This window comes from Saccopteryx leptura, chromosome 4 (genome assembly GCF_036850995.1).
Source record: "Saccopteryx leptura isolate mSacLep1 chromosome 4, mSacLep1_pri_phased_curated, whole genome shotgun sequence".
In the NCBI taxonomy this organism is placed as follows: Eukaryota; Metazoa; Chordata; class Mammalia; order Chiroptera; family Emballonuridae; genus Saccopteryx; species Saccopteryx leptura.
In genome coordinates, this window is record NC_089506.1 from 155,856,755 (window position 1) to 155,872,139 (window position 15,385).

At 44.0% G+C, this 15,385-nt stretch overlaps 1 protein-coding gene across 2 annotated transcripts in view; it reads left to right on the forward strand.

Annotated features, from left to right (window-relative positions):
• The first annotated feature begins 2,576 nt into the window (after positions 1-2,576).
• The window catches only part of RGMB (repulsive guidance molecule BMP co-receptor b), a 29,040-nt gene continuing 16,231 nt past the window's right edge, over positions 2,577-15,385 (forward strand). Inside the window, exons 1-4 of one of the 2 annotated variants that reach the window (XM_066381897.1) lie at positions 2,724-2,851; positions 3,705-3,780; positions 6,829-7,094; positions 12,082-12,590. In XM_066381897.1, coding sequence (XP_066237994.1) covers positions 3,776-3,780; positions 6,829-7,094; positions 12,082-12,590 — 780 coding nt within the window. In that variant the 5' untranslated portion in view covers positions 2,724-2,851; positions 3,705-3,775. Of the gene's footprint in view, positions 2,852-3,704; positions 3,781-6,828; positions 7,095-12,081; positions 12,591-15,385 lie in introns of both variants that reach the window. The other variant, XM_066381898.1, reaches the window with a different exon arrangement.

A 15,385-nucleotide genomic window follows, 5' to 3' on the forward strand; every position in this document is an offset into this window, starting at 1 on the left:
GCCCTGGCCGGGAATCGAACCTGGGTCCCCCGCACGCCAGGCCGACGCTCTACCGCTGAGCCAACCAGCCAGGGCTTAGCTAAACATTTTAATAGCTCAAGTTCTTTCACCTTTGAGTGGAAAATCAGAAGATGGTGTGAAGACACATTGTATAATCAGAAGGTTTCTTTGCAGTCAACAGAGAAATGTGAAGTCAGTTATACTGAAAAGTGATTTCTTGTTCTTTTTCTATCCCCATCTTCGGTTTATTTTGGTTGGTGTGAAAAAAAAAAAGAAAGATAAAAATGAGATAAGAGAAGAAGTTATGAAGCATTGAGCAAGACAAAGAATTTTGGGAGGAAAATATTAGCCACACATTTTTACAAATGGAACATCTAGGGCCTAATATAAACATTTTTAGCATATATCAATGGTGTAGTGTGTGTGGCGGGGGGGTGGGGGATTACAGATTGATACAAATGAAAACAACATAATTAGACTAGCTCAAAATATGTATTTCTCCCTACTATGGTTTGAAGAAACATTTTTTCCCCAACGAAAGTATACTTAAGAATTCCCTGTAAAGGGCAATTTTTTAAAGGGTGCATTGCTATAAAAACTAAACATTTCTAAAATTATTTTCTTGAAATTGAAGAACTAAGAGATTTGTAGCTTAAAAATTCATACTTCATTATGAAATATCGACCTTTTTTGTCTTGGTTGCAGAAAAGATGCCACAAAAAACAGTGAATGTTATCTATAGGAAGAAATAAAGCTCAAGCTTCTAAAGTATTATAAATAGTTAACTAAATCCTGGAAAGTATCATAATGCTAAGAAAATATTAAAAATATTGAATTAATTCATTTACATGATGACTGAAAAGATATCATCCAGGTTCCACTGCCCATTTTTACGGGAAGGGGTGGGGACATGGGAGGTTCTGGTATCTTTTGCCTGCTAGTTATGTTCTGTCCAAAGCCAGCTTAGCCCTGGAGTGGCGAAGGAACCAGGCTGCATCAGAAAACATCCTCCAGGCTGGCTCTCTAGGCTTGCTTTGAACTCTTGCTCATCATTATTTTATGTGGCAGCTTGGCTTTATGTTGGTGAAAGGGAAAAGAAAAACAAGAGATTGCCTTTAGGTTCTAAATCAAAGTGCTGCTCTGGAGATTGATGGGGTGGCTTTTCAAAGGCAAAGCAAGTGGGGACATTACAGTCCCTTGTTCCTGTGGACCAGGAGCTGAGGGGTTTTATTTTTTTAATTCTCAGTAGCGAAAAGCATTTTTCAACATATCTAACATTAGTCCCAAAACATCCCCAGTATTTTTTTTTTCAATTTGATTGGCACTTGGAGAAGATAAAGCAAATGGGAAAACAGTTTAAAAGGAAATTTCCAAAGGGTGCGGGGAGGCGTCCCTTGTCATAGAATTTCAGAACCGGGAGGAACCTCAGCATTGCCCCTAACACACTTGGTTTTGTTAGTGACTTCAAGGTCCAACTACGTTAAATCAGTTGCCTAAGCCCTCGCTGGAGTCCCACTATCCTCTCTACACTGCCCTATGCTGCCTCTAGCGTTGGGCCAAGAAACTATAAGGAAGAGTGAGAGGGACGGAAAGCAAAGAAAAAAGCTGGAGAGGGTCAGGAGATACTCCAAAGATGGCAAAAAGTGAAATACCTACATCAAAGTGCTTGCACATTGGCCTGGATAAAGAGAAGCGGCCTGCTGGTCCCCGGCGATGTACGCACGGAACAATAGCTACCGCTGAATGCCTAGGGTGTTTATTTTCAACTTTGGAGGATCAGCCTAGGAAAGAAAACTAATCCTTTTTCCTTTCGTCCTCCACGCCTTCTACTTTTATCCAGGTGATTATCGTTCCTCGAATATTTTGTGGACTTGTTCTTTATAACACATTTCCTCACCTGTGTCTTAGGTGTCTTTCAATCCTCTCTAGACCCCTCATAATTCCCAAATCATTGTCCTGGGATTTGTAAAAGTGTAAAAACTCAAACCACATTGGCACCTTAGGTGGACAGGAAAGATCGCTAGATTCCTTATTTCAGTGGAAGTCCAGAAGACCATTCCTGCCACCCACCCACCCCCATGTAAACACACTTGGAAGAACCCTCAAAGATAATTTATGGAGAAGGAGTGCGCGTGTAGCTGCTGCTGGATGGCCAGAGAAAGTGATGGAAAGGGGGCAGGGAATCGTACTGTGCCTGTACTGACGCGCGGAGTGAGTCTAGTCTGCGTGCGTCCGCTGCCTTCCTGCCCCGGCGACAGCCACGGCTGGCACGATCACCAACCGGGAATTCGTGGTGCCGCGGGTGGGCATAGGCAACGGGGCAGCCTGAAGGGCGGCGCGGAGGGTGGCGCTGGTAATGTGAAAAGCGTCTTTGTGTAGGACTTGGTGGGGTGAAGGGGTGGTGAGAGAATCCTGAGCCGGTACTTGGAGGCTGGGGCTCTGGAACGCCGTTACTCGCCACTCTCTAGCCGCGCTGGAAAGATCCGGGTAGTGCCGGCAGGTGGCGGTATGGTGCTGGAGGGATGGGGTGGAGTCTCCTAGATTTGGTCTTTGCCACTGGAAGGGAGAGAAAGCAGGATGGAATTGAAGGGTTTGCCTCCCCGCCCCCTCCCCTAGGTGGCAGAGAGTTCGCGCTGGCTGGAAGGGTACAGCCCCTCGCCTCCCGTCGCGTTGGGGAGTGGGGAGAGCGGCCTCCAAGGCGGCGACTCCCTCCAGCTCCGGAGTACCGCTGCCCCCACCTGGAGCGGAGAGGCGGGCGCCGGGCTGCCCTCCCTCTGCGCCCCAGCCGCGTGGCTTGCGGCTTATTTTCCCAGCTGGCAAGCGTCGCGCTGCAGACAAGGGAATGCCTGTGGTGAGTTGTTTATTTTGTTGAAGTTTGCGGTGGGCCAGGGGGACATGGGGGGCAAGCGGCAGGCAACGGCAGGGACTGTTTTGTTTAGGTCTCAGTCCACCTGTGTGGTATAAATCTGCCAGCCTCTGGACGGCAGGGGGCCAGGGTGAGAAAAACCCAGCTGCTCCAAAAGGCCCCTCTTTGCCACTTGCAGATCTAGAACCGCGTCTAATTCTCCACCAGTAAAGTCTGCTAGATACTAGCTTACACTACCCCCAATGCCCTGAATCAGTGGGGACAGGGCTGGCGCTCCTAAGAGCAGTCAGCAACCACGACCTGGGGACAACTGGCATGGAATTTCCTCCCCTTGAGGACGGGGGAGCTGGGGTTTTCATATGAGGAGCAGGAACTTGTTTTGGCTGCTTGTGGCATGAAGTCCGTTCAGGGTCTGCCCAGTACTACAAACAGGGATCCGAGTTGGCCAGAGTTTCCTAGACTTGAGGCTGCAGGGAGGTCGGCGGTTGCATTTGCCTGAAGAAAAGCCTAAATACATTAGCAAGCTGGTAAAGCTTTTAAGGCCTTTTCGGGAATGAGTGGCTGGCTAATGAGAGGTTAATTTTGTTTCGAAGGGAAGGCTGCGCTTGTTTCCTGAGATAAATGGACAGGAAGCGCATTACCTCCGCGCGCTGGCAAGGGGCTCCCAAATGCTTTTTGCACCTGCCGCTTTGAGCAGTACGAGCCGCAGCGGAACCCGCAGGGATCGCCGGGGCCTGCTGTGTATGCTCGGGTGATGATCCTCCCGCACGCCCGGGGCCCTCTCATTCCGGGGGCGCAGCGCTCACGCTGGGCTCTGGGGCTCTTCTCTCACACCCAGGTCCTGCGTGTTCCGGAGCTCGGCGGCCCCCTGATCCCGCCAAGCCCCCTCCAGGAGCGGAAAGGTTAAGAATGATGTAAGTACAATCCAGGAGCTGCTTGCATCTAGGCTGTCCGACTCCCGGACTATTTCAGCCCGTTTTTCGTACACTGTGCACTCGAGAGCGACGAGGGAGCTCTTACTTAGAATGGGTTGCACAAACCGCAACCCCAGCACAGATTTCTGGGTCCTCTGTCCTAGTTGATCTGTTAAACAGATAGAGACCCTCGTATTATAATTCTGGAAATGAAAATGTATTGAGGGGACAGGAAAAGAAACCGCATCTTGTTTAGAATCCATAAATGTTGGCATGTGTTTATTCTATCCATTGCACATTCATACCATTGCTTTGCTGAGTCCTCTAATTGTACTGTTCTGGCCTCATCTTTCCTTCTTGAAAACAAAGATGAAAGGAGAAAGAGTACAAGTAGCAAGAAACAGTGTGTATGTAGGTTGTACAAGCTGTCACTTCATGATATTTTTTCTTATTAAAATGCAAAACTTTTATAAGTCATCGATTTTATGTTTGTGTCCCAGCTCCTCCTCAGCTTTCTTTGTGGAGTCTTAAAATCCTGCTTAACTTGCAGCATAGGAGCTGGAGGAGTGGATGATCTATAAACGACCATTCACCACATTCTTGCTTCCAAGCGGATTCAGGATCTTGCTAGCAGTCCGAATTTACCCAGCAAGTGTGTCAACTGACCTAAAATCTTGAAAATAGGAACCAACTTGTGCTTTAATTGTGAAAATTAACATTTTCCTTTAGCCAACTGAACACTTATGCAGCAATAAAAAGTGAATTGTTAGGCTTATAAATCTTGAGCTTGTCAAATTTTACAACAGAGGAGCAATAAAGCTCCTTTGAAGAAATGAAGTTTTTCCTCTAGAGCAGTTCCATTTCACACCAGGATTCGCAGTGACTGGAGGGCGCCCTCTATTGATAAGAAAATAGAGAGCACCCGTGTACTTAACAGGATGGGGGAGGGGTGTGGGGAGAAGACGAGGAAGGAAAAAAATCAAAGAAAGTCACGGAAAACACAAACTAAACTGAATGTTATCCTTATACCTTGCTTGTGTGTTTTTAAGTATGTTCAATTAAATGAGACGGTTCTCTCATAGCGGTGGAATTAAATCGGGTTAAAGAAAAAGAAGCATTTTACTTTTGGTCTTTGTTAGCAGAATACTTTGAAAAAGTTCACATTTGATTACTTTTAAAAGACGTTTACCAATAGTTCATTAACTTTATTTCATTGATAATATGTCGTAATTGCAAGAGAGTAAATTTTTCGTCCACAGTATTATCCAAAAATCTATCTGATAACCCCCTCAAAAAAGTCATTTCTCCAGGCAACGCTGTAGCTATTATTAAGCATATTATGGATGTATGCAAGGCTTGGAACATATGGGCAGTGGAAGGTGTGTTTACCAAATCATAGTATGTGATAAGTAATGAAAAGTTACAGTAAAAATATAGGCATCCTTCATTAGGGATCTAGTGGTTTGTAAAATCTATAGTGTTTCTATTAAGTAAAATGGAGTGATAGAAGATTTGCCCTCAATTATCCTGGTCCATTGATTAGCACATTGTAACATGTGGAATATTTACGTGCCGTGGTTGATAACGAAATTCCTAATTAGAGATTCTGAGTAATGTAGCGAGTAGAGTTGCCTATTGCGATTTGGATATACTATAAGTGAACTTAAAATGGTAACGTTGAGCTATTTGAGGAGCGGCAAAGGCGAGGGCAGTCTGAAGTGGCTCCCAGCCTTTGAGGCCATTTTAGAGATTAGATACCGCTTCACACCTACTGATAACAAATTGGAACCTATTATCAACCTTTTTTCTGACAATTAGTTTTTCCCCTTGTTTTTTGGATCCATCCAATCACAAAAGTAGAAACTGACCAGTCATTGAATTAATCTGCTATTAGACTATGAAAATTTGTGGAAAAGCCTCTGAGCAACAACAAATCATGGCATAATTACTCTACACTGCGTTAAAAGCTGACTATCCTCATTAATCTAATTACACTGTAACCGAACACGCTGAAGTTCTCCCACTCTCAGACCCCTCCTGGCTGCTTTCCGGAAGGGAAATGTCAAAGGAACAAGAACGCCAGAGCCTCGCACAGCTGCCTTTGAATTCCGCCGGGAGCTGGCAAATACCTTCCCAGCCCATCTGATCTGCTCCGGACCACATTCTGAATCCCAGTCTGATTCCCAAAGTGGCTGGATACTAGCTTTACCAAACGTCCGCGATAAGTTCTGCAGATGTGATGGGACTTGCCGCAGGGTAAAAGCCCGGCTTCCTCCGAAGAGCCGGAGACCAAGCTGGAGGTGGAAGGACAGAGTGGGGTGATAACAAAAAGTAAACAAAAAAGACTTGGATGAAAAGTTGAACCCATAAACATTAATTCAAGGGAAGGCCAACGGCCGGTTCCTTTGTAACGCCGGCCAGAGACCGTGGCCATCGCCTGTTTCTGTTTGGCTCAAGGAAACAGTAAATCGCGGGTGGATGGGAGAAAAGAGAGCAAGAGAGAGGCTGGGCTCCGGCGCTGCAGACAGGACCTGCAGCAGGCGGACACGGAACTCGAATTACACTGAACACGCAGAGGGGGCAGGAGGCAGAAGAAGGCGCGGGGAGGGGGGGGGGCATTTTGGGCCCTGCGAGTGCCGGGTTGAGCCCAGCGGACTCACGCTCACAGCCAATGGAGCGGGAGGGCGGGGGGTGGGGACAACGCGGATTGGCGGGCGAAGGGCGGGCGGGGCGGCAGTGCGGAGCTGAGATTGACTGACCCGGAGGCCGCTGTGCAGATATCCGGGCGGCGGGCCGCTGCTCGGTACAGCTGGGTCCACACCCGCAGAGCCCACGCTGGCCGGGGCCAGGGCGCCCGCGCGCTTGGGGCAGGAGTCGGCACTCGCTCACAGTCTTTGTGTCTTCTCTCCCTCCCTCTCTCTTCCGCTCGCCGCCTCCGGCCACTGCGATGCCGCCTCACCCCGCTGCCGTCGCTGCCGGCTCGCTCCGCCCGCGGCACGCTGTTCGCTGCGGCGGTGGCGGCGGCCCATCTCCGGTGCGGGCCTGAAGGAGGAAGAAGAGGAAGCGAGGCGCGTCCCCCGGCCCATGCCGCAGCCACGGCCCCGGACCCGCCACGGCGCCCGCGCCGCCGCCCTCGCCGGAGCCCACGAGACCTGCATGGACGGGCATGGGCTTGAGAGCAGCACTTTCCTGCGCCGCCGCCGACGCCTCCGCCACCGTCTCCGGGGCTGAGCAGCGCCGCCGCCCCCGGCTCTGCCCGCCTCCCCTGGCGCTGCTGTTGCTGCTGCTGCTCAGCCTCGGGCTGCTCCACGCAGGTACGAGGCGCGTGCGCGAAGGGGCCAGCCCCAGGGCCGAGTGCTTTGTTCCCAGACACCCCGGTTCCCAAGGCTCTAACCGGGCGGGAGGGCGGTGTGGCTCGACGGGAAAGGTCTCTGGAGCCCTTGACTTGCACCTTAGCCGGGCTCGCGGCGCAGCAGCGGGAACACACCCGCCGACAGTGGGGCGCGCCCCGGACGCGGAGAGGCCTCTCCCCCTCCCTCCCTCTGGCCTTCCCCGCCTTCTGCTCAGACCGTTGATCAATCCCCCCCCCCCCAACAGCCGCTTATCAGAGATTTAGGGGGGCGGAGATGCAGGGGGCTGCGCGCCCGAGACAAACGTTCCCAGTGCGGTACTGCTCCCCGCATCGGTGTTTACTGCAAGTCAGGCTGAGATCAGGTTTCCGCCGCCGCCGCCTCGGAAGAGAGACAAGGAGCCTTGTGCTGCTGCTCCGGAGTTGGGGGTGGCGGCGAGGCGTAGAAATCGCACCAGATGGAAAGATTTTCACCAGAGTTTGTAAACTAGAAGGTTAACTACGAAGTAACTTAACCTTCCTTTAATTAACCTTCCTTATCCTTAAACAGGAATTTCTTTCGTATTTGCGAAAGCTGTTTTCTAGCTTTCAGTCTCTTTGGGAAAACTCATGCTTTGTGGCTAGCCGCGTGTTCCAGGAGGGGTTGACAGATACTCAACTTTCTGGGTGTCGGTGCTTCCCCTATGGAAGTAGCAAACTGTTCTTAGCGAAGTAAGCCTGAAAATGAACCTTCTAGCCTGTGACACTATTTTGTTGTTTAAAATACTTTCATTAACAGTGTTAAATGGCAAGTTTACTATCTCAGTAAAGCTGGGAGAGGGTGATCTAGGATGCTTTTTACAAACAAGACCACTTCTAGGAGTTTGTCTAGACAAAGGGTTTTTTTTAAATCCCAACTTGAAAGATAAATTATCTTTTAGTTTGAGAACTACAGAGTTAGATAAATTTCCTCCCAGATCATTTTGTCCTGTATGTGTATGACAGCAGTCACAATGCTTTGCCTTGGAGAATCCTAAACTTGAATGCCTCCAGATGTGAGGAGTAATTTTCATTTGTCATTCATACCAGTCCGTGCTAAAAATCTGGGAGGTCTTTAATTAATGGGGGGGAAACGTGGCATTTGAGGAGAAGGCTTCATTTACTTTGTGTAACAGCATTGTGATGTGACAGCTGCATTTTAACACTGTCACTTGGGAAAATGTAAACTGGGGTCTTAATAAAGAGCGTACTGGCTAGATTTAGAATGATTCAGGCTTTCAGTTAGTGACTTAAAGCCTTAGAAAGTTAGTCTGCTTTCGGTTACATGGAGAATTTTTTATGACTTGTGAAAAGATATATTTGGGATTGTTTTGTGTGAATAATGTGTCCATAATGTCCAAGGGTAAATTTCTTGAAATGGAAATTGAACTGCTAGGCAGGACTGTGTTCCTCTAGACTGCTTGGGTATTGTTTCCTGTAGTTGCCGTGGGGTCCCATGACAAGATTGGAATGTGGTTCTTGAAGATTTCTTTGCTGGCCCTTGAAAGACCTAAGAAATTGTTTTAAAGGTTTAGAAAATTAAGGTGCCTTAGTTCAAGAACTTGGAATATGAAACTCTTCTGTGTCTTAGTGTCCCCTCACTAAAGTCACCAAATTCTTCCCCCAGTTGCTGTGGTGAGGGATTTCTGCAGACAACTTGTTGGAATGGAGCAGTTAATCTGGTTATAGAGAAGAGGGCTCTTTTTGAGAGATTTCTTTGAAGAGCAATGCTATTGAAATGCAGAAGTTGTTTCCCAGAGTGGGGAGCCTAACAGAGTGCTCTTTGCAGATGGGCTACCATATGTTTTATGCCTGGATCCATATAATTTTCCTTAGAACCCCATATGGCTCCACATTTCACATAATTCAGCCTTAGCATATCTTGCTTCCTTCATTGTAAACTGGTGATTGTGCTGCAAATTCACACGTGTGGTCCTGGCATTGAAAAAACTATCTTAAATGGTGAGGTCTTTAGGTCTGAATCTTTAACAAAAGCTCTAGACCCGAAAATCCTTTAGCACTTTCGTTAAGTGGAATGAGAATACTATCACATTGATCATAGATGACCTGACTCAGAAAGATAGAGATCTGTAACTGCAGGTTTTGAATTCTGCTTTTGAGAAATGAAGAGTACTTTTATTTGCTTTTTTTTCTCTTAAACAAACCTCTGCACTTCCTGACTGTAGGTCCAATATGGGAGTTACTTGCTTACTCACACACTTCATGGTCTTTCTTCTTGGCTACATCCTTGACATTGTTTCTGCTCCGCATTGTCTTGGCATTTTGACAGGAGGTTTATTTTACTGCCTGTAGCAGGCAAAGTGTGCATTGTCTTTATAAATTCGTGAAACCAGGAGATTTCTGGGTGTATAAAGCAAATTAGTCGTTCTACAGGAGCCTGCAGTAGGGCTGAAACTGTACTTTTTCTCTAGTTAGCTTTCCTCCCTCGCATCATCTCTACTCCAAAAGGCTGTTAGAAACTTGATCCAAAACGAACCCAGGGAGTTCTGTTTTATGTGATATTTCTCAGAGGGATCAGCACCTACTTGCTACAAATAAAGGAAGGGGGTGAGAGGATAAGGAAGGAACAGAAAAGGAGCTGGAATCTAAATTCTGCTTCTCTTCCCTCCCAAACAATTGCATCTGCATTTCCATACTGTTCTGACTTTTGATATTTTATGACTATTTGAAATAATTATAAGTAAATGTATGTTCAGATAGATTTTATAGACCATAAAAAGAACAAATAGGCACTGCAATTTTAGCGGAAAGTTCTTGTGCTGCCATCTAATTGTAGTCTGAGGGCTGTTTGTTACTAAGTGATTTTGACCCGGTTTTTGTTTCTTTGCTTTCTGCTTGCTGTGAATCTGATCTAGAAGGGAAGGAAAATTGAAACAGTAGTTACTTAAGTCCTTTTTTAAGCTATCAAGTACCATTTTGAGAGGAATTTAGATGTCATGTGTGTGAGGGGAAGGAAAAAGGATTGGAGGAAAGGCACGATTTCCTGGGCTTTATACCAACTGTGTACGATCAGCCAGGACAAGGCCTTAAAATCCCTTTGCCTGACTTTTCCTATCTGTTAAATGGGTTTAATGACTTTGGCAGCTGGGGCGGGGGGTGTTGATTGATTTTATTTTTATTCCTACATTTATTATTCTTTTGTTTTTGATTTTTTGAGTAAAAATAATTGAAAATGACTTGATCTACTTCGTAGAGAGAAATTCTATAAATTTCAGAGCTGCTTTTGTTAACTTTGCAATGAGAAAACATAAAATAGGCCAAACACATGAAGATGTTTTCATGATTAATGTTTTAATTTTCTCTTTTATTCAAGTTCAAGTGAATATCTAATCAAGACTACACACAACATTGTTCCCTTTTTGTAGCTCAAAAAGTGGTCATCTACCCTTTTCTCTCCAGCTAAAGCCAGCTATTTAATTTAGATTTAAAAGCAGTTTACTACTGAAAAGATTAAAATATCTTCTAAAATTATCTTTATTTAAAAATCATTCTTAATAAGTCTTTATTGGATGAAGTTCTAAATCTTGATATTGTCCTGAAGTTTATTATGCCCATATCTTTAAATAATTACATATTTAATAGTACTCCACTGACTTGACGTTTCTCTTACCTAGAATAGGAATTGTAAGATTTTATGCCTGAAAAAGGTTACAAAGTTCAATTTAGAACAACCTCCTTATATCTCAGATGAAGAACCTTAGACTTGAAGAGATGGTTTAGAGACATATAAAGAATGTGTAACAAAAATACATGTTACCTAGTTCATGTCTATAAAATTTGATGATAAAGGTTTTTTTCCCTCCAGTAATTCTGGTGTTCCCACTTTATGGAACAGAATAAAAAATGATTTAGTGCACATGACCAGCCTAGTATTGACAATTCTTATGATTTTTGTGCTTTGAGAGGTTCTATAAATTTTTATGTGAGAAGCTAGTGACAAAACATCATTTGAAAACTGACTTTTTAAATATGCAGTAAGGTAGTAATACTTGGTTTTTCATTATTTCATTACTTTGCTTTAGTCATTAAGTTTATATGAATTGTTGATTTAAGGGAAAAATCATTTATATATACTGTAAGAATTCTGTTGTGTTTTTTAAAAAATATAGTTGGAATCATCTGTGTTACATACAGCGTGGTTTCAGTGTCATTTTTGGCTTAATGTGCTTTTACAGATGAACTGTTTGGGAGCTGGGCCCCTCAGGTGATATATGGTAGGGGAGCAGTAAATGCATAGCGTGGTCAAATTGCCACTTGATTTTTTTAAGAGAACATTTACACTTTGTAAAAATCAGTCTCTATACAATTTGTTGATAAACATCTGTCAGGAAATACAGAATAACGTAGTGCTTGGATTTTTCTTTCTTGTTATTCTTCCTGGTAGCTGTACTGGAATCAGGTAAAGGTGTTTTAACCAATCATGCTATAATTTAGGGGTTTCCCCTACCTGAGTTGTGGAAGCTGTAATTGTGGTTTTGTGCACAGACAGTGCTTTCCAAAGCAAATTACTTATGCAGTTTTCAGAATCAAAACAAAGAGTTCACATCTTTGGCTTGGCCTTAGAGCAAAGAAATCTTTTTCAAAATCCATAAACAATAGCAAAGTTGATAAAATATGTCATTTACCATTTTCTTGTATTATTAGCCTAAGAACACTTCACTAGGCTCATGTTCATTTACCATGGCCCATGCTTTAAAGTTTTAAGTTAACTGATTGCATGTACTTTTTTTCCCAGTGGCTTAATTTGTGAAAGACACAGAAGCACAATGCAACCATATTTCTGAAGGCCTTCTTAAAATAGGAGTATATGAAATAGAACAAACAGTCCCCAGAGGAGAATGTCATTTTCTCATGTAGCTCAGGAAGTTATGAAGCATTTAAAAAAATGTGTGGTCTTATCTTCTTTCCCGTAGGTGACTGCCAACAACCAGCCCAGTGTCGAATCCAGAAATGTACTACGGACTTTGTGTCCCTGACTTCACACCTGAACTCTGCCATTGACGGCTTTGACTCTGAGTTTTGCAAAGCCCTGCGTGCCTATGCTGGCTGCACCCAGCGAACTTCAAAAGCCTGCCGTGGCAACCTGGTATACCATTCTGCTGTGTTGGGTATCAGTGACCTCATGAGCCAGAGGAACTGTTCCAAGGATGGCCCCACATCCTCTACCAACCCTGAAATAACTCATGACCCTTGTAACTATCACAGCCATGCAGGAGCCAGAGAACACAGAGGAGAGGACCCGAACCCTCCTAATTACCTTTTTTGTGGCTTGTTCGGAGATCCTCACCTTAGAACTTTCAAGGATCACTTCCAGACATGCAAAGTGGAAGGGGCCTGGCCACTCATAGATAATAATTATCTTTCAGTTCAAGTGACGAATGTGCCCGTGGTCCCTGGATCCAGTGCTACTGCTACAAATAAGGCAAGAATACTCTTTTTCTTCTTATACCTTTCAGGTATCTTTTCAAACAACTTTGGAAGTGTGATACAAAAGACCTAGTTTAAAAGTAGCTTTGCTCTGTCTTCTTGGCAAGCAATATTAACAGAGTGGATGAAGGATTAAATGAAAATTAGTAAGGAATTTCTTGGTGGAATTTAGGGCTTATAAAAAATGTGGGTGTAAATTTAAATAGTGCATATGTGTTTGCCTCTTGAGGAAATCCTTGTTTCAGATTTATCAGATGACTGATTGATGTAGGAGTCCCAAAGGCAGGAAGCTATGGAGCCTGAGGGCAGCCACCTGGAAGCTTGCGTTACTGGAAATTTGGAAGCTATAGTAAGAGGTAATGACTAAAAGTCCGCTTCCCGATGGCAAACGTTCAAGTCTTTTAGTTACTATCCTTGTGATGACCAAGGGTATTAGAATTGAATATTGCAGAGCAGTGATGTGTAACCCCCAAGTAATCTCAGGATGACAATTTTAGTGAGAAGCTGAGGAGAAAACTGATCAAACTAAATGACCATGCCTGCCTACCAGTGTCTGGTTTTTTGATTGGTTGGTTGGTTGGTTGGTTGGTTGATTTTAAAGAAACTAATACTGAATACTCTAAGCCAACATTAAGGAACCAGTGTCTTCATGCAGTCATTTTCAACCTTTTTCATCTCATGGTACATGTAAACTAATTACTAAAATTCTGTGGCATGTAAAAAAATATAGTATATTTTTTGCCAATCTGACCTATAATTTTGATTCATTCACACCAGACAGTTGTTGTTGTGTTGGATGTTGTCATTTTTTTTAACAATCTAAGGGAAAACAGGTCAGCGCCCCTGACTAAGTAGTCAGGTATTCCATGATTTAAAAATTCTTGCAGCACACCTGTTGAAAATCGTTGTCCTTAGTGCAAGTGGGTGGACAAAGAGCTGTGAACTGGGTTTGCAACTGCCATTCAGCACTAACTTTATCATTAGTAAATAAAGAGGTCAAAAGGGTTTTCCACAATAATAGTGTCCCAAGTAACCAGCTTCTTCCCTGTCTCCAACAGTCACAAAATCACATGCAGAGACTGTCTCATCTTGTTTAGTTTCCTTTGTTTATTTTATCTATTCATTAGTTGGTTTAGATTAAAATGTAATTGACAGCCTGATCATGCAGTGGTGCAGTGGATAGAGCATAGGACTGGGATGCGGAGGACCCAGGGTCGAGACCCCGAGGTCACCAGCTTGAGCGCGAGCTCACCTGGTTTGAGCAAAGCTCACCAGCTTGGACACAAGGTCGCTGGCTTGAGCAAAGGGGTTACTTGGTCTGCTGTTGCCCCCTGGTCAAGGCACATATGAGAAAGCAATCAATGAACAACTAAGGTGTCGCAACAAAAAACTGATGATTGATGCTTCTCATCTCTCTTCGTTCCTGTCTGTCTGTCCCTATCTGTCCCTATCTCTCCCTCTCTCCGACTCTCTCTCTGTCACTGTTTAAAAAAAAAATGTGTGTGTGTGTGTGTGTGTATAAAATTGACAAGGATTAAGTTTTTGTAACACTTTGACTGTTCTTTTGATTCCAGGCCACCCTCCCTTGACCCCAAATGCATGTGGCATATTTTTTAAGTAAATTTAAATTATTTTACTTGGCATTTTATGGTGGAGAGAGTTTTACACACCTCTGGAGATAACTTGAGATACCTGGGCTGTCACAAATCTAAGATTATAAGTCATTGCTCTGAACAAAGATTATTACAGTGGTGTAAACAACTTAGGGGAACTCCAAAATGTTTACTCTTGAACCCCAGGACAAGCCCAAGGTGGCCTTTCCAAATCTGCCATCTCAAATAAACTTTTCTTTCTCTGGTTTGTGTAAGTATGCAAGTCATTTTTCTGTCTATATATTAAAATATGCATTTGCTACGTTATGATGTAAAGTTATATAATTATGAAGTTTTAAGACAAACTGTGGCCATAAATCCATCATTGCTGCAGAGTCAGGTCACAGATCTTCAGATGAATCTTTGGGAAAACCTAACACTGGAAATTGAAGAAGACAGTTCCATTGGGAAGGGAAAATATCATCTTCGATTATGCAAATAATTGAGGTTTTAGAGGGGTAGCCTTCAAACAGTACTATCAAGATTTTAAGTGTTGTGTGCATGGGAGAGTGTTGGTTCAATGGAGCAGTTGACACTCAAGTATTTTATTTATGTAGATCATTCCATATGAGTGTGGTTGAGTATCATAGATCTCAGCAAATAAATAAATAAAAGGTACAACTTTGTTTTCTCTCTGTCAGGGATCAGAGGTTTTACTTACTCCAGAAAGGGAGGGTGGGGTTCTTGCCTTCTAACATAAATTCAAGCCAGTGATGAGAATGCGTGGTCTTTAATTGCACTGTTGGAAAGTATTTCCCAACATCTGGTGACCATGCTGTTCAGCAACAAATTACTCTATGGCTTCCCGACCTCTAGTAGTTGGGTTTTTTCCTTTTCGTTGTAACTCTCTGCAGAGCCCTAAGAAGCACCTGGAAGGTTGAAGCTCTATCTCCCTGCTGGTATGACCTGTGCTGATGAAACCAAGAAAAGGCCTAGAATTTTGCAGTGCAATTTCCTTTTACCTACCCAGGGCCAAAAGAAAACCTTTTAAAAATTCTAAGCAATGAAAAAATGATGGTAATAAAAATAAAAACAATATGAGGCAAAAGTACTTAAGAAATAAGTTCAAACAAAAATCTGATATTTTCCCCCTTGAGGTCCATGTAACACTTTAAAAAAATCTTTCAGAAGACCTTTT